We start from the raw sequence: 26,117 nt of genomic DNA, 5'->3' as shown, positions 1-26,117 counted from the left end.
ACATACACGATTCGGCCTATCTCGCATTATACATGTGCTTCTTGCTAACATATTATTATATTTGCTTAAGTTAGTCTAAAAGAAATGACGCCCAATAATTAACTAAGTTTTTGCAAATGCTTTTATTTACAATAAATGCATAAAGAATATGGCATATATTAGAAATGCAAGAGCGTCACTATCTGCAGGAGAGCGAGAGAGCGAGAGCGAGCGAGAGAGAGAGAGAGAGAGAGAGAGAGAGAGAGAGAGAGAATGATCCAAGTACACACTTAATTTCTCTATTGTGTTCTAATGTCTTTTAAAAATGACTCGAGTTCTTTCACTCTTCGTAACAAATTGTCAGACTGTTGTTGCAAATGCTTAGCCTCTCGATTACTTTCATCAAACATCCTTTGTAAGTATTCGACTTTCTCTTCGTGACTCAACGAATCGGTGTCCTTGACGTAGTTGTGACTGGGTGCAAAATATTTTTCAGCCTCTCTGCGCACACGAGAGATAGTATTATCACGATCTTCGCAATTTTCACAGCAGTCAGACCACGCGTTCAAGTCTACGTAGGGAATCTCGTCACAATTAATAAAGTCATTACGACCCTCAGGCAGTAGAAACACGTTAGGTTGTACGCGAGTGATGTTGTCGCCATTGTCGCATAAGATTCTGGCTAGTGACACTTGCTGAATCTGGGCGAGCTGTTCCGTGCGAAAGACACTTGGATTCTCGTACCAGAACCGATCGCCGTTCCGAGTTCGCTGGAATTGCTCTAGTAGGAGACATTTGAACAGCGGTCCGACCTTCATCCCCGGCAACTGATCCTCGAGAATACCACCAACCCAAACATCTATATTGCTCGGATGACCGTATAATTCGCGCAGCTTCTGTCGCACTCGAGCGCTGCTGATGTCGTTAGTCAAATGCTCGAACGTCTCGACGCGCGACATGTTGCAATAATCGCGCCACTCTACATAGCCGGGAAGGCCGTGATCTCTTGCTCGTTGGATATTCATCGCCGCTAGATCGAGCGCAACCGCGTGAGCGGTACGGAAAAGTTGTTCGGTGAGCTCAACATTGAGATTCTGTTCGGGCAGCTTCAGTTTCGCCGCTGTAGCGTACATACCTCGGATCAGCGGGTCGACGCCACCTTCTTCCACTAGTCGCCAAGGCGCAAAAAAGGCATCACGCAAATTGAGAGGACCCTGAGGAATCGGTTGGAAAGACGCGTTCAGTCGCTCTAGACGCGGTTGGATGAGCGAGTGGCCAAAACGTAGAGCGGCGGTGGCAAAAACGTTGGATACGCTGGCGTCTACGTTGGAATCGTAGCCTCGGTACGGTCCTAACATAGAGTCCTCTCCCAACATAGGTCCAAATATTCGCGGCAACCAGTGTCGATAAGTGATGTGTTGCATTTCTGCGCCGACGATACGTCTCGCTTCCTGATACAATTTTTCGCCATTCCAGTGTGGATTCATCTCGCGTAGCGCGCGAGCGATGCGGTTGTGCTCGCGTAACCATAAAGTATGCATGGCCAGCAGGCCGACTTGCTCATTGGCACGAATGTCACCGGCTACGAAGCAATTGATCGAACTCTCCAGTGGATTTCTGCGACAGTCGACAAACTGATCAGACGCGTAGGGAAGCAGAGGCTTGTGACCGGGTAGTGTGGGACCTTCCCGGAGCAAGCCACGATCCGTCGTGAAATCACGCAGATCGCGCGCCAGCTCGTCATCATAGCCATAGACCTGCGACGCGTCCAGATAACTGGTCAACTGATTCAGTTGTTCTCGAGGCATCAAGCCGCCCCATAGTATACTGGTCGCGCCAGAACCGCAGACGGCGCTAGTTCTGACAAAGTCGATGCACCGTCTGTTGTTGATGCGCGGATCACCTGGCGGCACTTCCATTGGGAAGCAAGGTGCGGCGTTGTCGCAGGATTTTTTGCAATCTATTCCATCCCATGATTCGCTCGATACCGACGGTAACGCGTGATCGAGATCATGGTCCAGGAATTGACCCCACTGCATCACCATGTGGCTAATCTGATCGTCTGACGTAATTGCGTGGGTAGAGATTAGCGTGGTCGACACGAGACGTGCAGCGGGCTTCGGATAGCCGTAGTATCGTCGTCCCTTCTCCCAACCGACCGGCATCGAGAAACCATTCTCGTAGATGGGTTGCAGTACCCTCTGGAATCCTGTATGCGACGAACCCCAAATAGGATGGCGCAGATTATTGCAACTGCCGTCTATAGTCCGGTATTTGTGATGGAAGCACCTGTTGGTGCAATTCTGTCGACGTCTATGACCGGTGCATCCGGACAATCGTTCGATTTCCTTCACCTGCGAAACGGGACGTGCTTAAGTAATTTCAGCTGATACAGTACGTTTGATGATTAACTTTACCTGTTCAGTTGTCAAGATTTCCTCGTAACGAAATTCACCAGTCACGTTTGCCTTACTGCCAGTATCCACCATACGTCGAATATTGATGAGAGTTCTTTCGAAGAGCTCGGCGGGTCTAGCGGCCGCGCGACTGATTGCGTTCGGAAACCGTGCCAAACGGAACGGATCAACGTGTTTCGATGAGCCGTCGGAATTAAAGAGAGACGATAGCGTTTTATTGATGGCACGATCGATCTCCTCGGTGGCACTTTGGAAGGCTCGTATGACGAGCGTATCCGTTGCATCGGGCTGCCGAACGCGCACCAAAGCATCGGCAGTTGCGCGGCCATAATCGTTTATAGCTGAACACTCGTACCTGCAAAAGGAAGGTGATTGTTGACATTGTTGTGCACAGGATCGATAAATGCAATGGAAATTGATGCAATGGAAGCTCGATTTCGATTTTTATTATTATAGATATTTTTACCCTTATCAAACTTTTATCAACGTAGCTAAAGATTGATAGACGATGTCTCCGAATTAATAATCGTAATATTGTATAACATGACTCAAGTATTTTTTCAAATTTACTAATTATTTTTTTTTAATGAAAGATATATCGTGAGAAATGATTTCTATACATATTCACAAAAATAACTCCTTTAATAACTCTTTTCATTCAAAAAAAAGATGATAGTTAATGACTCGTGTTTCAATTTTACCTGCCGGAGTCTTGCGGAGTCACGTTAAAAATAAGAAGACTTCCTCCGCGTGTGATCTTGACCCTATTGCCCTCGAGCGCACTACCGTCCTTCTTCCATTGTATCACTGGCTTCGGAATACCCTCAGCTCGGCAAGGTACCTCGACAATGGCATTCGGTTCCACCTCGATGTCTTGCGGTCTGAATAGCAATCGGGGCGCCGTCAAATCGACGACATTCAAATCTGCGAAGAGATGAACCGTGTGATCGGTACTCCTGAGATGACACTCGTATTTGCCTGCATCGGTTTCCTTAACTGCGAGAATACGTAACAAGGTGTCATCGTTCTCGAGCGAGATTCTATCATTAAAGGGGATCGATTGGCCGTCTCTGAACCAGCGAGCATCGGGCCTAGGATTACCCAGTGCTCGACAAGAGAAGGTCACGTTGGTACCGGCGGTCACGTTCTGGGATTCCGGTCTTTCAGCGAGTATCAATTGAGACGCAACTGTAATCACTGCTCTGGCCTTTCTGGATTTAGCCGAACCCATATCGCTGCTAGCTACGCACTCGTACATCCCGCCGTCTTGCTCGGTCGTGCCAGAGATCACCAAGGTGCCGTCCTCGCGAATCACGTACTTTTCGCCATCTTCATGAATTACATACTTTTCCTCATTGTCATCCGCCTCCCATGAGTATCTTGTATTCTTCATCCATTTGATCTTTGGTGTCGGATCACCTGTTACTCGACACGTCAACGTCATCGTATCACCAAATCGCACTACGGTGTCTTCCGGACCTTCTATGATATGCGGTTTTGCTGCAAAGGAATCTTCTATTATGACGAAAATTTTGAGGAAAAATTAGATAAATGGGGATGTGAGATTATTTATTTTATCGTGTTCCTCTCATTTCTTTTCTTTTTACATCTTCTCTAATTTTGATACATATTATGTATAATATATAATCGCGTCGAATTTATTTATTTATTTTATCAATAACACGGAGAGGAACATATAATTTTATTTATTATATAAAAGATTCTAAATATGTGTAATTCTCTACGAATTGATAGTAATATTAATATTATTAAGTATATAGTTTTAGAATTGCTACCGCTCCATTGCCATCGATTTGAAAGCTTAAAGTTTTTGAATTAATGAACGACAATCAGTTGATTGAAAGTTTCGATATAATGAAAGATCACGCGATAGAGATACACGAATCATCCTAGCGGGACTAGCGAGAGGCATCGTCACATAAGATGCAGCAGCGCAATGACCAACGTGTCAATGACCACAACGACGTAATCGGCATTAAGTTGATCATTGTATCAGTGATAATGTATCGTGTAAGCAATGTGTAATTGATATGTAATATACATATAATAATGAGCAACGAAAAAAACAATGAAAGAATAAACTGTTTCCTAGCAAAGTATTCAAAAGTCGATTACAAGAGAAATAACAGTGGCGAATATTTACTTACTTTGTTTTTTAAAAATAAAGAACTTAAAAAATTTTATTATAAGCTTAAGGCTTCCATTCTTTCACTATCTTTATTTATTCTCTTAGCAATAAAATTAAAAATACGAAAATTCTCCAAATAAATCAAACGATTAAATACGTTGATGTAAAAGAAATTGCCAAATGTGAGCCGACATCAGTTGTTCGTATGTAATCCAATGTGTATATTAAAAAATGTGATACAGACGTTTCAACCCTGGTTTCAATCCGTTGGATCCTCTTTAGTGTGGAATATATGTGTTTAAGATAATTTCATGATGTCAAATTAAAGTAAGAACGCTCGAAACTATTGTCGCTGTTGTTGAATCTTCAAATAGTCGTCTATTATATTTTATTGAATATACAAACAGTCCATGTTCAAAAAATTCCACTAAAATAAATGGTTCAAAAGAACTTTAATTAATTGTAATAAAAAACTATATTAATCAAAATTACTAAAAACTTACGTAGCGATAAGCTTAACGATAGTCTGTTACAAAGATGTGAATACAGAGAGAGATATCGTTGTAATGAGAAAGTCTAGTACAATGAGAATATTATAGGAGAAATAGAGAGAATGTCCGCTGATAAAAATTAAATATAAACATGAAATGTCAAAAATAAAAATATATATATTAGCAGCAGCAAATTAAACAAAGTTACGTCAATCTGGCGACTAAGTCATAATACGAAGGAAGTAAATCTGTGTCGTTTTGCAAGTTTATTCCGTTTTTTTGTTAATAAAAATTGCTTCAGAGATTAATCTCTTATTATAACTCCTTTCCTCGTCTAAAACCCGAACATTGTCCCAATCAAAATCATGGTTGTGCTCAATTTTATGTTCTGCAATAACATTCTGTGATGTAGTATTTCGATTAATGTGGTTTCGATGTTTACTTATCTTGATTTTAATAATCTTTTTGTCTGCCCCACATAGGAGGGATCGCAATTTTGACAATTGATCTTGTACATAACGTTAGAACATGTCATAGTTGATAATCTGTCCTTCTGTTCCTTGATGAAAGAATTCAATTTATTGATCCCAGTAAATGCCAGTTTTATGAACCGATTATTCTTAAAAAATCTATGAAATTTGTCAGAGATAGATGAAACATAAGGTATGGTGAAATATTTAATTTTGTTACTTTGTCTATTTCTATTTGAAACTGCTTCTGTTCTATTGAATAGTCTGGACTTTGATATTAATTTTTTTTTAATATTTTGAATATTAAATCCATAGAATATTCATTAAAATGCTAATAATAAATTCAAAATTCTTACAATCTAGGATGTGATAAAGAAAGTACCCTGTCAATCAAACTAATGATAGTGCCCACTTTGTAGCATAAAGGATGACAAGAAAAAAAGTTTAAATAACGTACTGCAAATGTAGGTTTGTGATACCAGTTATATATTAAACTATTTCCTTCTTTTATTATAGTAAAAATTCAATGTATCCCCCGCCAACTCCATTGTAAATCCTAATCTGGGATGGAAATCATTAAATTCTTTCAATAAAGAATCGATATTCTGTTCTTGTATCGAGAGAGCGATGTCTCTCTATTTCCCCTATAATATTCTCACTAGACTTTCTCATTACAACGATATCTCTCTCTGTATTCACATCTTTGTAACAGACTATCGTTAAGCTTATCGCTACGTAAGTTTTTAGTAATTTTGATTAATATAGTTTTTATTACAATTAATTAAAGTTCTTTTGAACCATTTATTTTAGTGGAATTTTTTGAACATGGACTGTTTGTATATTCAGTAAAATATAACAGACGATTATTTGAAGATTCAACAACAGCGACAATAATTTAGATGTTTTGACAATTGAGCGTTTTTATTTTAATTTGATATCATGAAATTATCTTAAACACATATATTTCACACTGAAGAGGGCCAACGGGTTGAAACCAAGGTTGAAACGTCTATATCACATTTTTTAATATGCACAATTGGATTACACGCGACAACTGGTGTCGACTCACATTTGGCAATTCCTTTTACATCAACGTATTTAATCGTTTATTCTCTCAGATTGTGACATGAGAAGCGAGAAGGTACACAATAAAATAAAAATTCTTGCAAAATATATTACCTAACATAAAAATAAAACAATACAATAGACAGATCTGACTTGTAAAATATATCGAAAACTTTTCTTTTATTTCATTAATTAATAAATAATTATAATTATTTATTATTACATTTATTATTACTGGATTACATTAGGCAGTTCATTTCCAGACATATACAGGGTGTTAGTTAAGTATGTTGCCACACTCAACAGAGCGATTCTTTGGTTTATTTCAAGTAAAAAAGTTCATATAAACATGTGTCCTAAACGGCTTAGTTTCCGAAATAAAAAAATTTAAACGTGTAGTAATAATCTGTTTATTTGAAAGAAATACAGCTTGAACTAGTCAAAAACTAGTCAAAAACAGAAAAATAAAAAAAACACAGGCTTCAGTTCTTCTGATGAAATAAAACAATTAGATGAATTGTTGAAAATGTCCACCTTGCGATTTTGATGGACTGAAACAATTTGGCCTGAAAACGTATGTACAAGCTAACTAACCCGTAGCAACATCAGAATTGAAGTCTATTTTTGATTTTGTGACTTTGACTTTGTCACTTTGGTTGTGCGAATGGTAACTCACGTGAAGCAAGGCATATTTATGCAGGAAGATATCTCCAACGCAATTTACCATTTCGTCAAACATTTGCGAACATTCACCTGTATTTCGGAAACTAAGCCGTTTAGGACACATGTTTATATGGACTTTTACTTGAAATAAATCAAAGAATCGTTCTGTTAAGTATGGCAACATACTTAACTAACACCCTGTATATATGTCTGGAAATGAACTACCTAATGTAATCCAGTCTGTTGCCCTTGGATGATATATACATATAAATCGTACTCTCCTACTCGGCATGCTTTTACTCAACTGCAATGAAAGTCCTCGGGCAACATTGTAGTTAGGGAGCGACCCTTCATCTCATGTGGGGATTGGCAAATTGCCGCCATCTCCGTAGGTTTGTCCTGAAGGCGTTCCACCAGCCAGACCAGATTGCAATCGCAGATGAGCGCGTTGCTGTCGAGACGCAGCCGCGTCATCGGACCAACGTTGACGAACGCATTCGCCGGCAACCGATGAAGCTTGTTGCTGTGCAGAAATAGACGCTCCAGTGCCGGCAGATTGTTGAACGTGCCCGATCGAATCTCCCGCAGATGGTTGTGGTGCAGGTATAACTGTTCGAGCCGTGGTAACCCCGCGAACGCGCCCGGTGCGATGTGCTCGATGCGATTTTTGTATAAGTAAAGTATCCGTAGATTCGGTGCGCCCTCGAACGCGCCTACCGGAAGCCGTCGAATGTGATTGTCGTTCAGTAGCAAGGTATGCAATTGGTTGTGTCCGTGAAATGATCCCGCGCGCACTTCCGCGATGCTATTAAATCGGAGATCTCTGAAAGAATTTCGAGTTTCGAGATGAGTGAGATCTTTCTCGGGAAGAAGGAATTGTTAAATTTACAATATTAAGAATTTTTATTTTAAATCGCATCATATGTGAAAATATAATCAATACTAGAAATTAAAATGCCTATAACGGTTGAAGCTGAATCTTTAATGCTTAAATAATTCAATTTTCAATTACTATATATACTATATATGTACTTGTGCATATACATCATATTTGTAGTCTTTCGAACTGCGCGCCGAATTGTTTTTCCGGGTTATAAACGTAATTAAACTATTGAAGTAATCTCGCGAATTAAATTGACAAGCAATTTTAATAATTTTAATCTAAAGCTCAATCAGGCATCATATTATAAAGATGTTAATATGCTGAAAAACTGTAATTAAATTTATTGCGAAAAATATTGTATTACTTCGGCCGGGAGTCGAACCCGGATTTCTTGTACGAGCGTCCTAAGCTATTAGATTATCGAGGCCTTAATAATATTCTTCGCAATAATCGGTACATGTAAGGAAACAATATCTTTCTTTCAGGCGGCGTAATATAAACAATATTAAGAATCTTTATTTTTAGACCGCATATGTAAGAACACAATCAATTTTTTACATTACATATCTGATAATTATCGATAATTAAATATGAATGTAATTAATTATTAACGTTTTGCAACAATGGAAATTAAAAACATATTACGGTAAACAGTATCAGAGATTTATATTTGCGTTTATTTTCGCGACATGATAGAAGTAAATTGGATAACATGGTTATTTTATTTATTTCATACAATCTCAAATTGAAGATCAGATAATCACGTTTCGGTTGCTTTCTCTACGCTAAATACGACATATAAATATCTGAACACAGAATTTCGTATGTGGGCGAGAATATCGGAGTTATAAATCTATCTCTCCGCGCCTACTCGTTTAGTGAAATGAGCAAAAGTATTCGTAAGCACTTCTTGAGATATAAGACGAAGTTTTATATCATAAATAACAATCAGATCATTATTGTTTCGTCGATAGATGGACTGATATATACCTATTAGTATAAATAGATATCGATTAGTGAATTAGATTCTTGCGCATGCCAATTTACTTATTGAAAAAGATTATTGAATTAAAATATGTCTCATTAACGGTATATAAATTATATGTATACGTATGATGTCAGTTACCATGCGTCTAAATGTTGCAATTAGGCTACATGGTTTAACAGTTCAAAAATTTATTGAACTGGTAAAACGCATTGCACAGCCAAATATAATTATTAGAGCTTGGCTTGGCGCAACAAAGATATTCCACTAGTTATCAGGCGTAGATCCTCCTTAATTATTAATTTTATCTGACTCATTGTACATTACTTCCTTTCTAAATTACTCGAGTTCTTGTGCTCAACCCGACAGTATTTCAATCTTTGTATCAGCGAATTGTCGCCACATCGGCGCGAACACGAGAGAGAAATAGAAAAAGCCTTGTGTAACTGGCAAAAGTCCTTCACAATGCGATAGTTTTTTTACAAATTTTATTTGTATATACAATGTTGAATAATGGTTGTTAATATAAACGTTTACATTACGTTTTATAGTTGTATACTTGCTGGTATTTAGATGAAATTATTTAGATAATCTAGGCGTTATCTTATCTTTACTAGAATATATGTATATTATCTTCCTCCGTATCTTAGATAAAAAAGTGATTTTTTTTCAAATTATTTAAGATGAAGATCTAATTAATTAGATAAGAAATTATATAGATACCAGCAAACATTATTAGTTTTATATATACATATATATATACATATATATATGTACATGACAATTATAATTAAATAAAAAATTATAGTGCCATTTAGTAGGAAAGAAAGCGATTCCAGTAATCAGCTTCAATTTCTTCACTCTGATGTTGAATTACTCTGCAGACAATTTCACATTTCACGGCAGTTAAATGATATACTTTAAACGAGGCCTTAATAAAACATCGTGTTAATGTTGACGGTATCAATTATGAAATGTGAAGCAAGTTTTGAAAAATAAATATATATTGCATATACAAATAAGTGCATTGATGCATATAAATATTGGTGATTTATTCATTTAATGTAGCGAGGGATCATATTATATTAATAACATAGATCGCAAGTGAATTAACGATACTAATAGCAGCATATGAAGCGGATATCATGAGAATGATTCCAGGAAGACGACCCGTCTCTTCTGAACCATATTCATCATAGATTTCATCGAAGCCACAGCTTCGCCATTTAATTCACTGAGAGATGCACGACTATATCTACAATTATAACGATGACGTAATTTGTCTCCTTGCGGAATGCGAATTCACTTTCTCGAATTGATATGCCTTGTTTTGTATCTATAATCCAAAAGGCGATACGCAGTATAATATTTTAATAAACGTTGACTTTATCACACATTTATATAAATGTATATGGTAAAACAAAAATGAATGAATAAATTTTAAATTATTTCTACAACAGACATGTATAAAGAGATACAATTAGAGAGAGAAAGAAAGAGAGGGAGAGAGATAATTTTGATATATTAAATATTGTTAACATTGAAGAAAAAAAGAAATTTGTTTCTATGTGTTATCAAAATATCGAGAATTACCGATGCTTAACGCGCGTTAACGTTTGTGTGCTAGTATGGATATCTCATATCAGACTGCAAGTAGTTTAATCGAGCAAGTATATATAATTTCTTACTTTACACAGCGTAATTTTTTGCGCACGCTATTTTATATGTAATCAAAGATTGTATAATTGTGTGTAGCACAAGAGACGATATCTCAACAAATATCGATATCGCGCTATAAGTATATAAGATAAACGTCCCAGTATCCGGATACTTTCACAAAATTTATTATTATTAATCTCAAATGCTTTTTTTATTACAGTATTATAATTTAATTGCATTCAAAGATTACACTAAATTATAATATTACGTTTTAAAAAGCGTATTTGAGACTAATACTTACGGCTTGTCCGGCCACTGGTACATTGACGCATTCTATTATTTATTTAAATATTCTAATTAATAATTGTTATAAGTTGGTCCAAATAATTTTTGCTTGCTTAAGGGAGTCTTGAGTTTTCAAATAAATACAAATATTTATGTTAAAAACCTTTTTGATATTATAAATTGTATTATTTATGAGAATCTAACGCTTAAACGTCCGGCTACTGGGACACACATTTACCTTTTACACACACACACACATATATATATATATATTTAGTCAACGAGATCCTAGACGTATACTTAAAGATATTTGATATTCCAGTCAACGTTCTATTGGATATTTCATTGATTAGGGGAAAGTGGGTGAATTGTACGCATCTAATGGAAATTTATTGTCCTGGAATGGTTTTCCAAGTTCAAAGCGATATAAGTATGGAAATAGAAACTATAAACATTCTTCTATCATTATGTATCCTCATATTGAACAGTTTTGTATTCAATAAGGTTGTATTTAGGAAAAATACAAAACTAATATAATAATAATAATGCATATAGACTTTGGCAAGATAAAATGGCAAAGTAAAATAATAATGCAAAGAAAAAACGAAAAAATTAGTGCTAATCATAGTATATGAAAGATGTGTAATTGTGCGCATTTCAAAACGCTTGCGCACAATTTGCCGCCGCGACCTGACTCGATATGAAATACGATTACTTCAACATTTCTTAATCAAACTTAATAAATAACAGCTCAAAAGACGCACATAATAACATACTTTAATAACGTATGCAACTTTAAACAAACAAATTAAAAATACAGACTTACCATCTTATTTTCTGAATGCTAAAATAGCAAGAAAAGATGTGATTTCATTTTTTTTTATTTCTCTGGGTAGCAACGTATTTACGTCGTATCTTTTGTAGTTATATCTTAAGAGGACGACCTCCTGCGTAAAAATTTCACCACAGTGATATTGTCATCCATTGAAAAGTACCAAACCAGGATGCGCACAATTACCCGCTGTGCACAGTTCCTCCACTTTTCCCTATCGACCGAACCAATTTCATTGATTATCGAAATGCAGTAGACACTATGTAACTTATATTTTTTTTATTTTATAATTTTAATTTTCAATAAACAGTAATTACGTGTTAAATCGAGATTTTAAGTTTTCATGTGAGAAAATCCAGTCAAACGCATAATAATTATAATACGAAAGTCTCGTTATGCAATCAAAAATAAATTTCAAATGATCGAATAACACATCTATCAGATAAATAAATAATAATATGAATAAAAATAAAACATTCAAATCTAATTTATTTTAAATTACTTGCCAAAAGATGCAATATTTATACGTGCATGACTCATTGTTATAGAAACGTATGCCCCTCTTGTTTATTGTTTAGAAACGTTAGAGTATTACGAGTATACGTAAAACCATTTATGCGAAACTGTGTTTTACATCGGATTTACAGTGAGTCGGTAGTTGGTAGTTAAAAGTCCTAAATCTTAACCTAAATAGGCGCGACTACGATTTTTCGCATCCATAATGAGTCATTAGTTGTACAGTGAGTCGTTTTGACTTGACAAATCAGAAGGAAAAAAGTTGAATTTGGCCAATTTTAAGAAAATCAGTAATCGTACAAGTTGGCTATTGGCTAACTTGACTGATTCACCCATAAGACTTAAAATTACCGACTATACCAACTCATTGTAGACTCGGACTTATGTTTTATTATTTAATCTTAACTTTATGCAATCGTCATACGATGCCCGAGTTTATCAACTTTTTCGTATAAGTCATTATCCACACTGCTTCATTGACACTGAGATTGTCAGAAGAGAACCCGAACTTGTTCATCTATAATTTTTCAACAAATGTGTGAAAGAGAATCTTTTGTTTCTTTTCTAAATAGAATTTTTCTGAATCTGACGATTCTACGATAAACGCGTGTTAAATACGTTAGACCCATTCTACATTGGTCGTATCGTAATAGGCGTCGCAGGTCGCAAGCTTGTTGCACATCAGCCAACCCAATGCGTCAATTTTAAAGTGCAAGACGTTTACGATGCTTGCGATGCTATGATACGACCAATGTAGATTAGGCTTTTGGGTAGGCTAGAATGTTGGGTAGGTCATCGTTACGGAAATAGTAAGCAAAATAATGTAAATTATATAATCGCATTTGTGTGAGCGTAGGAGATAAAGACACAGAGAAAAAAAAGGATTTAATCACGAAAACTTTTCTTTGGCTTATGTGATACAAGACATAATATATTTAGGATCATTAGACATAATTATAGAATCTCTATGAATTATATTTATTGGTTCTTTATTTTAACAAAATTTTATCATGTATTTTAAATGCTTGGTTGCCGCTATATTTGCTTTCTAATTTTTATGAGATGTAATCCGAGATGATCATTATTTTAAAATTATGAATTGGTAATTTTTTCCGAACGTATTATTTTACATAATACGATGAGAAAAAATATTTCTTATATGCATGCGTGCGTGTGTGTGTAATACATACAATTAAAAAATTATTTATTTTATGATTTATTTATATTTTAAATATTTTAATAAATCGCAAAAAAGAAAAATTACATATAAGTAAAGAATAAAAAATAGAGGAAATTGTATTTCTTAACTGAAAATTCTAGATTTTTTTTTACATTTCCACAATGTGTTCTAAGGTTAGATGACACAATGATCTGTATCATCTAATAGCGTAATAGGGTCATGGTTATAAATGTTGAATCTCTATTGAGTAATCTTTCTTTAGGACAAAGAAATTGCAATTTTATGGCAATAATTTTTAAGTTGTTATATATATAAATTAAAAAAAGATATGTATACGATTACTATTCAATGTAACACATATTTGCAGTCACTTTAAGATAAAAAATAGAATTAATTATACTTATTGCTGATTCACAGAATTGCAAACTGATTTGCCAATGTTTACCATGTCTTTGTCCGAGATTTTGCGTAATGACTTACAACAAAAATGATAAAGAACTTATATACTCTTCATATAGATTGTAGATTATCGTTTTATTTTTTCCAATAAGCGCGTCAAAGTTTATGGGTATCTATACGGTATCAATGACACATATCACCGCAAGATAAATCGAGGTGAAACGATAAAATAGTCAACCGTATACATATTGCGATATCACATTATCGTTCTCTTATTTCAAGTATTAAATATTTTTTTGGGATACGCGCTTCTTGAAACAGCGGAGTCTGATATACATATAAGTATGTTATACGTTTATCAGAGAGACACATTCGTGTTATAAATCAGTGCTCTGATGCTGCTTTTTTAAATAAAGAAAAGAAAAATTATTCTTTTTAAAACGTAATGAAGAATGACATAACTACAATAAAAGTTTAGATTGATTAGGTAGATATTCATAAAAGCCGATTGTTCCAAATACGCTATTCATTTTCGCATCTCTAGTTTATGTGATTGTCTGATTGGTCATAACTATTTTCAATTTATATAATGTGTCTTGTAAATTTCCTGTAACATTTAAATAGAATAAGATATTGTAATATCTTAATGTAATATTCGTGTACACAAAAATAAAACCCGAAACAAATTCCATTGATCGAGATCTTTTATCTGAAAAATTACCTAAATATACTAATTCGTAAAATATATATTCATGTAGTACCGTATGAACATCAAAATATGTGAGATTAAATAAGTCTGTGATTTTGCATCGAGTTCACCTTACTCCATTCTCCTTCATTCATTCTTCTCTTTCTCCGAAACTCCACATCGTAACTTTTATACACACACACGCACGCACGCACCCGCATACAGTTCTAAGTAACCGGCCATCTTCGATTTTGTTGATTTACTTTGCCTTAAATGGATAACTTGTACGCTTGTTCGCTGATTAAATTTCCATTTCGAATTCGTGCATTTACTGATTTTTAAAATGTAATTAACTTTCTCTCTCTCTCTCTTTCTCTTGGACAGAGCATATTTCCAGCATTAAAAAATTTTTTATTCAGATTTCTTGCAAATAATTGTTCAGATTGATTACAATGCAATTATTACTATTATTAATTACTATTTAATTATAATTTATAGTACGATGAGTTCTTGGAACAAGTCTCTTTCGTTGGAACACGATATATCACTTTTCTCTTTCTGCAAAAGATAATAAATAATACTGTGCGAAAAATACGAATGCATATTTTTCACATGTGAGAAAGCGCTTAGTTGCGGTCTTCTTAACTTAATCATACATCTCGATTAGTGTTTTCCCATATGAGCGAATATGGACGCGCTTTCTCTTGACCTTTCGTCATTCACCATATAATTCCACCTTCGTTGATTGATTGTTATCAAGTAACGATGGTTACACATTTTTCTTGTGTAAGCGTCGAATTTTCGCATATAGGAAAATTTCACAGATTTTTATATAAAATATTCTATATGAACTCTTATTCCACACACACGCACACACACACACACACACACACACAGATCAAAATTTCGAATGATTATGTTAAATTAAAATAATTATTGCTTTTTATAAAAAAAACAGACGACTTACAGGACGGTGACATTAGTGGGCACCCGTGGCACTTGCATCAGCTTTAGGAACATACATCGCACATGCATTGTGCTGTTGTAGCAGACGCATTTCTGTGGACATTCTACCGTTGCTCCAGTAGCCTGCTGCAAGGGATCTGTTGCGAATAGGAGCAGCGGGACCAACAGCGTCCAGACCAACAGGTCCACGATCCGCCTCATGTCCTTCGCTCGATCGTCGAGATGTTCAGTGTATTCGAGAAATGTAAGAGTAGTGTCCACAGTAAGAGTAGTCTCTATGTTGTGTCGCGATACCACGTGGATCAGTTGGTCGGACGTGGGTGCACGTCACACACACACACGTACACTCTCTCTCTCTCTCTCTTTCTTTCTCAAGTACTTTCACTGCATTATTCAGGATCAATGCAATGGGAATCTGATTAAACGTTGAATAAGAAGGACACACCACTGTTGGGATGCGCTTCAAGAGAAGGCTTAGGAGGCTAGTCAGGTTAGTGGCGATTGCAAGAGACAAAAGAGAGGAAGAAGGAAATGCACTACCACAGCTGGCCACAACTACCTCCCCAGCCACTACTGTAGCGCTACGCGACTCATGTTCGCATCGGGAGTCGGGACCTCGTTCGGAGAGAGGGTCCATCGCGTCGCGCGGGAGTAGGTAGTAGGTACAAAAGACTTCCTCGAATACGACGAGACTCGTTTCTCTTCGCTTTCGTCCCTTCGTTTTTCGTATTGCCGTCGCACCGTCGAGTGCGCACGTTGAATGCGCGCTACGAATCCAAGAGTACGAGAGTATGCAAAGTAGTACTCGCGAAACACCGCGACTTGTCTTTCAAATAACGAAGATATACCACAATGCATGTAGGTTAGTAAAAGTGATCAAAACAATAAACGAATAATTATTTTACATCTAATTATTCATTGGTGGTACTAATTTAACGTAAGAGGTTGACCAATTGTATATAGTCGATTATTCTCCTCGCATTCAACTGTGATTGGTCAGTTTCTTAAGGATTACTATACCTAACGTAAATCAGGAATAATACAGAATAACGCGGGAGAGGAGTCAAAGTAAAAAATTTGAAAGATCCCCTAAAACCTTGGACGCTCATAATTACTTCAGACGTTTTTGGAATTCTCCCCCTGCATGTCTCCGGATGCCCTAAAAAAAAGGACAGTGTCCGGGGAAAAGAGGACGGATGGCAATCCTACTTGCAAACGATAATTATACGATTGCATGGCTCAAAAATGGCTAAAAAAGGAATATTAAAATTAATCTTCTCTCACTCTTGCGCAATTTTATGTTATATTTACAAAATCTTCATGTCACTCGATTACAGAGATATATGTCTCTAATTTTCAATAGAATTGATTTAGATAGTATTAATATTTTATTTTTAATAAATGACTTGGCATCAATTATTATACATATATCTTGCTTCAAATAGCTTCTTGATTCTATCGATCTAGATTCAATAAATTTTAATAGTATATCAACATGACGAATAGTATTTTTCTTAACTGACGTTAAAAGGTATCAATAATTTGTTTGAAATATAATTTTAATATTGTATTTTATACATTAATACTTCTTGTACTTCATCCTTTCCTTTTTGACCATTCTATATTTTTTATATGCTATTATATAATATTTATTACATGGATTCTAGTTTTTATAATATTATTTAAAAATATATCTTAGATTTTGCTTTAGTCCGCAGTAATATACATACAGTAATGTACCTAATATACATATATATATATATACCTATATCAGGAGAGAAGACATGACAGTGTCTCGGTGCTATCTAATTAATCCTAAGATGACTGTTATTTCATATGTAAGCTTACTCGCGCTGTGACGAGTGGCGAGTAGGCAGAACAAGTGGACCACAAATAGGCGTGTGCACGTTTCTAGTACGTCTGAACCCGCGTAGGGTAGCGTAGATTGGTAGATATAATACATTTGGTAGATATAATACATTTGTGTAGATATAATACATTTGTGGGCGTGAACATTTTGTTTACCGGGCATCACGTTGCTCATTGTGCGTACGATGAAAGGAGAGAAGGTGGAAGGCGAAAGGATGCATTAGAGGCTTGTTATTGCTGTTTATATTTAGCCCATGTAAGAACGGTTATGTTGAAGTTTACGCATTTATGCGTGTTGAATTGTACAAGCAAATTCATCATATTTTGCAACGACCTAGCTAGGCATACATAGTGAGACCATGAGTTTGTGGTGATCAAGTCAAATAAACGCTCTGGTATATACTAACTAAATTCAAAAGATACAAGGATCAATTTAATATGTCTCGAAATATAGCTCACTCTTTTTACCGTTCTTGTTTTTTATTATTTTGAATATTTAGAACAACAAATAAAGAAAGAGTTAAAACTTTTTATCAGTTTTAAATGTTCATCTACGAAAATTATTATCTTTATCATTTGCCCGGTGAGTTAATTTGCTTCGGAATTGCGTGCATAATTTCAATGTACGTGTGAAAGTATTGTACTAGTAGCGCGTAACCAATCATCAGCAGCAAGCATAACCCGTTGTATAAAGATAACGGTACTTAATTGAACCCACGATGGTTTGGCGAGTGCCGTGAGGAAGTGATCTAGTTTATAAATAGCATCATAAGATATTAATATTTGTATCATTACTAATATAATCTCGTCTGATATTATCGATCTTATAATTTTGTTATCAATCATGTACTTTTGTCATTGTGTCGCTTTGATCATATGTGTGTGTGTGCCTTCAAATTAGACAATATAATTCAGTTCATATCTGAAATTGTTTGATATTTAAAAGAAAAACATAAATACATATCTAGGAAAATCATACATGTATACATACGTTACAGATATATACAGACATGAAGAAAATTATTTTATGTAAAAATATTACGAAAAATTTTTGAAAAAGTTGTTCTCGCAAGAATGTTGTTTGATAACAAAAAAAGCAGAAATAAGTGTTCTTCTTTCATTCATAATGCAATTTCTTGAGAAGATAAACGAAAACGATAAAGAAGTCGTCGCTTCGTCATTCAATACGGTTGCATATACGGTTGCGGAGAACAATGCAGATGACTGACGCACATAATAAAAAAATATTAAATGAGAGTAGGAGAGAAGAAAATATTGACGTATTGAATCACTGTACAGAGGAAAAATCACGGAGAAAGAATCATACATGTTTTAAGATTATTCGTATAGGTATGTATTATACGAACGATAACATTGCATCGAATCATTGTACGTATGCACATTGCTCTATTATTATCTAAATATTGTTTAAATGTACATCAAATTGACATCCAGATGTGCATTCAGGAACATTTGAGCGTTCCATTTTACCAGTTCATAGATATACCAAACTTTTATTTCACAGAGTAACAATGTATATCTGTTATAGATATACATATATATATATATTGATCGATACGCGATTAAAGGAATAACAATATATATAATTTTTTATCATAAGAGCATTTTATCGTGTACGTTTGAAATATATAAAATAAGAAAATACTATTAAAAATCGATATAAATCTAAAGCCAAAAGTTGTTCTCAATCACTCAAAGTTTTATGCATTGTATTTTTACTTTCTTTATATATATATATATATATATATACAATTCATAAAGGTACATTTTATCGATTGGAATGTTAATTATTTTACACTTTACAGTATTGTCAATTTTACATTTCTTACTATTTTATGCGAAAAAGTGCATCCTTATTACGAGAGAAGATGAGGGACATATTGATGTGAGCTTCTATAGTTGGTTGCACCATGACGGTATCAAGATATGCGCTTTAGATAAGACTTTATACGCCAGACGTTCTGCATATGTCGGTTGAAGTTATGTGGAGAAAAATTCATTGACCTTATTATTTCAACGAAGGCTGCATTCTTCATATATGTGTACGGTAAAAAATCTGACAATCGATATGACAATCGGCTTGATGTTTCTTGTCAATGAGAGAAATACTATGGTATGTGCTCATTAAATTAATTCTTGCTGCCTTTTTTGCTTCTTCTAATTAAAATCCATACCAATAACAGTGGCTAAATCTTGGAATATTACATAAAAATAAACTATTAGAACATTCTTTAAAAATTGTGTTCTTCAAATGTGATCTGACATTTTTTTTACACGTTTTGTGCCACACTTTACCGCTGTTTATCTCATTAACACATGCTAAAACCATTACGGTTAAATTTTATTCTTTTATCAGATATAACTGAAACTTCTTGGAATGCTTGTTGCCTTTACTCGTCGCGTGTTCGCGATGATGATATCGTATTACTTAAAATGGAGATACGTAATCCTGAGTAGGCTGACATGAAATACAGTGGATAAAATTTTCTAAGAGAATCGTCGAAGGGAACATCATTTTCTAACAATTTTTTAGTGATTATCGAAAAATAACATGATTCTTCTTATTCTATATCACATATAAGGAAATTGCTTATAATGTATAATACGTTTACCAGAATAAAAAAAGTAGAAAAATAGACTGATCTGAAAAAAAGGAATAATTAATCGCGTCGTGTCGATGAAGATTGTTAATTCGAGATTTCATCTGGTTTAGGTCAGATGAAAGATTAAAGGATTTCAATGTCAATCGTTCAATGTTTACTTGTAATAATTTGCAATCCTGTCACGCTGCGATTTCTAATTTCTCAATGCTTAATCGACCAAAATAATTGAACGTAATCAAGCAGATGTTATATCTTTCCCAGACAGCACAAAATATTTATGAAAATATTTATTAATATTCATTTTTTTAAAATGTTTTTTTTTGAAATGTTATATAGATATTTCATACATATTTTATATAAAGCTTTATTCGAAATATTATTAAAATATAGACCAAATATTTTATGTAATATATATGATAAATATAAATAAATATTTCTGAAAAGTATTTTTTACTTGGATTGTAATGTATCATTAAGTATTTTCACAGCATTTTACTATAACATTTATAATAAATATTTCATATTATTTATAATAAATGTTTCTGATCTGTGCAATCTAAGAGACCACAAAAAATATTTACAAAATATTTAAAATAAATCTTACAAATATTTATAAACATTTTATAAATATTTTATAAATATTGTGTGCTGTCTGGGTTATGACAAAATGCAGCAGATTGACAAGAATTAAGAATAAAATGTAGTGCATTTAAAACTATATATCAGAGTCTAAATGTTTAATTCGTATTGATTATTTTCGAAGATTCCTTTTCGTGATTTGTTTTTGGCTGATGCAGAACGCATCCGTTTGTCATTCTTCGAGAGATTTCCGCTCTTTATTCTCGCCTTCAGTCTCTATTTCCGCTCGTCCTTGCATCGCTGCATCATCGTGTCGATTTGCAGATGTGCGAAGGGGCGTAGATCAGCGTATCGTCAACGCTGTAATTTGCATCGCGATCGCGACATCGAATATCGATTGCGTAATTCATTACAATGTAACGCGACGTCGTCACTGTGATTGCAAAATCGATCTCGCGTGGTTAATTCTCAACTATATAGGAAGTAATTATTGGTTATATAACTGTAATATATATGCATCAGTTGGAGAGTGCAAATGAGCTTTTAGCTAGCGATGCAATAACGGATAGAGTTATTATCTAATTATACCAAAATCATTTAATCCTCTAAGAATTACGAATATAAAGCAAGAGTTATTTGATTATTGATTTTTTACTTAGAAAGTTTAAGATGAAAAAATGTTGAATGTTACATTTTTTTCGTTTTGTGTGTCAAATGTATTTTGAATATATGTAGATAAAGTCGAATTTCCTGTATCTGTCTAAATAGAACAAGGTTAATCGCAATCTTCCTGTATGTCATGCACTTTATGACAGAAATCGCTGAATAAAGTCGAGCAAATCACTTATTTGCATCAGGGATCAATATGTCCCCAGTTTTTTGAAGGTCGAAGGAAAAACAAGGCCGATGCGTACTATTTTTATACACCAAATGCGTATATCGCACGTATTGAATATTATATACATATTTAGTAATTTTTTTAAATAACAAAGTAACGAAAAAATTAAATGCAATTTTTATTAAAAAAGTAATAAGAAATAAGTAATTGGACTCTTTATAATTGTATATAAAAATAATGAATTAAAAAGGGGCTATATGGAGTCAACGCTGTAAGTGGCAATTTTTATTTTACACCTACATTCTCTCTCTTTCTCTATTTGTTTAATTATAAAATATATAAGATAATACGCGCGCGCGGTAAATACACACACACACACACACACACATATATATATATATATACACGTGTAGATTTATATGGAAAAAGAAATGGTAGTTGATATATTTGGTACTCAAAATATTTACAGTCTGTTCAATAAGAGCGTACGGTTCCGTACTTCATTAATAGATGACGCACAGATGTTAAGTTTAGTTTTTCCGATTCTCTGAACAGTTCCGAAGAATGCTTTGAGGTCATATGGGTAGTGTAACTTGTTTTGACTGTAACAGAGCAAATAACCACAATGAATGCTGCGTATGCAAGCATTGGATTTGGAGTGGGCTGGAGTAGGCAAAGGCTAATATTGACCGTGATTTTGCCAATGTAATCTTTACCGATGAATCATCCTTTTGAGCCTGGATTCCCAGAAGGTATGCGTGGTCAACTCGTCACGATCCCGTTGTTCAACGTACAGTAAAATACCCAGTGAAAGTACACGTATGGGGATGTTTCTGTAAACAGGGATTTGGTACTTTACATCTTTTCACAGACAATCTGAATGCACAGAAAATGAATATGATTTATCATAAGTGTTTATTGAAGTCTGAAAAGATGGTTTAGCTCAGACAATAGTTCATGGGTGCTTCAAGAGGACCATGACCCAAAACACCGAAGTCGTACGGAGTGGAAGCGTGAAAATGGCATCACTACAATGGATTGGCCTTCCCAGTCGTCTGATGTCAATCTCATCGAAAACGTGTGGATAATTATGAAGGTGAAACTCAGAGAAAAGAAGGTTTTTAATTTAAAGCAGCTCGTTCGTCATATACGGGAAATCTAGAGAAATCTTCCTGAGGCAATGGCTGAAAATTTCGTGGAAAGCATCCCCCGACGCTACCAGGCCATACTCGATAACAAAGGAGATTGGACAATTTACTAAGTAAACGCATTTTAGTTTATTGAATTTAATAATAGATCTAAATAAAATTTTTAACAATTCTGTATTTTTTTTAGGAGTACGTTCTTGTTGAACAGACTGTAACTATTCTAAAATATTGTAATAAAAAGTAATATTATATATATATATATATATATGTGTGTACACATACAGGACCGTGCAGGTAAATCCGGAATTTTTGTGAGTTGTCGTTCTCGAATTCAGTTGGCAGCATTGGAGTAATTCCGCCCGCCCTGTTGAGGTTAATCAACGAGAAAACGCCACAGTATAAACACAGTGACCCAGTGTTCCAAATGAAGGAAAACCTTCCAATGGAAGATTTTCCTTCATTTGGAAGGTTTTAAGACCCATCGGAAGATCGAAGGAAGGTTTTTGAAAATGAATGAAAATGGAAGGTTTTTTTTACTAATGTAAACTACAAAATACGTATACTTTATTCGGCGAAAAGAAATTATCGATCTGCGTTTCGAAACTTTACTCGAGTAATTAATGTCTACAATAGAAGTTGTAGCGGTCATAAGATCTCAAGTCGTAGAAAATTGACCATTGTAATTATAGTCGATTATTCTTCTCATTATTATTTTCGATTATTTGACTATGATTGCTCAGGAAAAAATGTTTTATATATAATTATATACAATTATGTAAAATATGTCCATTTACATACAATTACATAAAATTGTATGACGATATAATAATTTGAATGTTCGCATGAGCGATGTTTTTTGTGAATTTCTGCAACTTACAATTAAGGGGGAAATCCATTTAGAACTTTCAAAAAATCGAATTTTTTTTTGCATAAAATGTTAATTTAACATCATAAGAATATGTTCCCAACATTTTAAAACGAAATTTGCAGTCGTTCGGAAGTTATAGCCTCCGAGCGCAACAAATCTCTTGAGCAGCGTCTGGGCTTTAATAGCGCGCAGCAGGTATACGCACTCGCCCGGGGCGGAGACTCTACCTTTTAGAGCTGCGTTCCAAAATATAACTATAGAAACGTAACTATAGAGGTTTTGAAAGGCACCCCTGGTAGACGGCGTTTGTATATTTCTATTGTGTGTGTTTAGTCGAAACCGTTGAAGCTTGCATCGTTCTCGCAAAAGAAAGTTCCATGGTAATCAGTAATTCCAGTGAATATCTTCAGCACTAACGTTGGAGAGTTTTCTTGCACTTGCACTTTCACATCCTTCTTTATTTTCGCTCTTTTTATTTGAAAACTGATTACCATGGAACTTTCTCTACCATGAAACCAACGGTTTCGACTAAACACACACAATAGAAATATACAAACGCCGTCTACCAGGGGTGCCTTTCAAAACCCCTATAGTTACGTTTCTACAGTTATGTTTTACAGCCTTGACAGAGCTCCTTGTTTGTCGTCAATATAAACAGAATGTGAAATTTGAAGAAGCTGGGAATCGAAGCCTCGGTTTCAAGATAGTTTTACTTTGCTGCTGTGGTCAGAGAAACATCAATTCAGGACCACTAATCAACACTGGATACGAAGTAAATCGTCGGATGGTGTTTGTTATGCGACTCTTAGGCATTGGCAGAGAGGGTATTAATTTATTCTGCAACCTCATGGACATTTGTAAAGGAATGAATGAGAGCACGTATAATAATATCATTACGTATATTCACTCCTGTATAAAATCTGTTTTTGAAAGTCTCTGCAAGAGAGCTATCGAAGAAGAAAAAGAGTTCAATGAAAAACATAAAAGGCCTATTTTCGATTTGAATTCTATGAGGAAGTAGAAGGATTATTGTATGGTGCTGAAATTGCTGACTGAAAGGTAAATTATAGATATCATGCATCTTTTGCTTGTCAAAACTTTAAATGCGTTTTTCTCAAAACTGTATTTTTCTGCACTGCTAGAACTCTCATTTAAAAACTATTCAACCGATCGCGCTGAACTTTTGCACACAACTTCGTGACATCAGTACAATGTCGGTGAACCTAAATGTTTGTGAAAATCGCGATAAAAAATTATTGATTTATTGTAAAAATTATGAAAAGAAAAGGTCAAAAAATGAAAATTTATTTTCAAAAGCGTTTCATTTTCAAAATTTTTAACTTTTTTTATTTCACTTCTATTCAACTTTTTTAGATTCAACTACGAATTATGAATATAAATAATAAGAATTTTTTTTGCTGTCTATTGTAGGATCAATATCACAGACGCTATTTGTCTAGCAGCTGAGCAACTCGCACGCGAACTTGCCAAATGGGATGCCTCATATGTCTGCCATTTTGAAATATTTTTGGAAAAAAAAATACGTATGAATAGTCCAAAACATGTATAAATAAATATTCATGTTTGAAAAATATACAAACATTCTTTCTTCTTCAAAAAAATTCTTGAAAATAGTTTATTTTTCCTCATTCTAAATGGATTTCCCACCTTAAGTGAATAACTTTACAAAAAAATCTCAAATTTTTTTCGCGAAACACGTGTCTCATATTTTTATCTGTAGAATAAGTCAGCAAATTAAAAAAAAAAATTAAAAATGACGATGTTTCAAACGGTCCGCATAAAAATATACTACTAGTGCAATAAGTAAATTCGAATAGTATGAGAGAGAGAGAGAGAGAGAGAGAGAGAGAGAGAGAGAGAGAGAGAGACAGAGTGGTGGAGAAAATTTCATTAAAATTACATTGAAATTTTATTGTGAAAATAAGTATTATTGATTGGTATCATATTTCAGAGGATACACGACAAAATTATAATAAAGGAAACTTTTTTATTATAATTTTGTTGTGTTATTACATTATTCGAATTTATTTATTGCACTAGTAGTATATTTTTATGCGTGCCCGATTTGACATGGAATGCCTCAAGTACAGTTCGCTCCACAGATTGATTACGTATCTTTAAACGAGGTGAAAATTAGAAAAGTAAGCGAATTCACTAGATATTGATCAATGAAATTATAAATATGCTAATAAATTTGGTTGTTTTTTTGTAATTTTCACCTCATTTCGAAATACACAATCGACCTCCAGATATGCCTGAGACTATTGCTCGTATTTTTAGTCGGACCTTATACTTAAGGCTTCCTTAAATTTATCTTTAGATGCTCAGTAGCTAATGAAATAATTCGTAGAGCATCTGAAGATAAATTTAAGGAAGCTTTAAATATAATATAAGGTCTGACTATGAATACGGGCATTAGGAGGCTTATTACGGTTCCTTGTGAAATAAATATTCTAGTAAATTCAATCACTTTTGTAATTTTTACTTCGTCACAAAAATCGTAATAAGCTCCTAGGTTGCGGTCCACTTGACGCTGCAAATTC

At 34.4% G+C, this 26,117-nt stretch overlaps 1 protein-coding gene across 1 annotated transcript; it reads right to left on the bottom strand.

The window, feature by feature from the left end:
- Positions 1-15: 15 nt before the first annotated feature.
- Positions 16-16,188, bottom strand: Pxn (Peroxidasin). The gene is made up of 5 exons (XM_018456290.1): positions 15,629-16,188; positions 7,540-8,057; positions 3,098-3,896; positions 2,397-2,751; positions 16-2,333 (listed from the first exon to the last, which is right to left on the bottom strand). Exons 1-5 carry the CDS (start codon positions 15,826-15,828, stop codon positions 279-281), a joined length of 3,927 nt encoding a protein of 1,308 aa, XP_018311792.1. The 5' UTR covers positions 15,829-16,188; the 3' UTR covers positions 16-278.
- Positions 16,189-26,117: the final 9,929 nt, after the last annotated feature.

The sequence above is a fragment of the Mycetomoellerius zeteki genome, unplaced genomic scaffold, assembly GCF_001594055.1.
Source record: "Mycetomoellerius zeteki isolate Tzet28-1 unplaced genomic scaffold, Tzet1.0 scaffold113, whole genome shotgun sequence".
NCBI classification, from domain to species: Eukaryota; Metazoa; Arthropoda; class Insecta; order Hymenoptera; family Formicidae; genus Mycetomoellerius; species Mycetomoellerius zeteki.
Note: the sequence above shows the minus strand (reverse complement) of the source record. Positions and strands in the feature narration are given on the sequence as shown.

Excerpts from the sequence above, each read along its gene's own strand:
- Pxn (XM_018456290.1), bottom strand. The coding sequence starts at position 15,828 with ATGAGGCGGATCGTGGACCTGTTGGTCTGGACGCTGTTGGTCCCGCTG. Across the intron at positions 2,752-3,097 it reads ACTCCGCAAGACTCCGGCAG|GTACGAGTGTTCAGCTATAA; the intron begins GTAAAATTGAAA and ends TTCCTTTTGCAG. Across the intron at positions 2,334-2,396 it reads AAATCTTGACAACTGAACAG|GTGAAGGAAATCGAACGATT; the intron begins GTAAAGTTAATC and ends CCCGTTTCGCAG.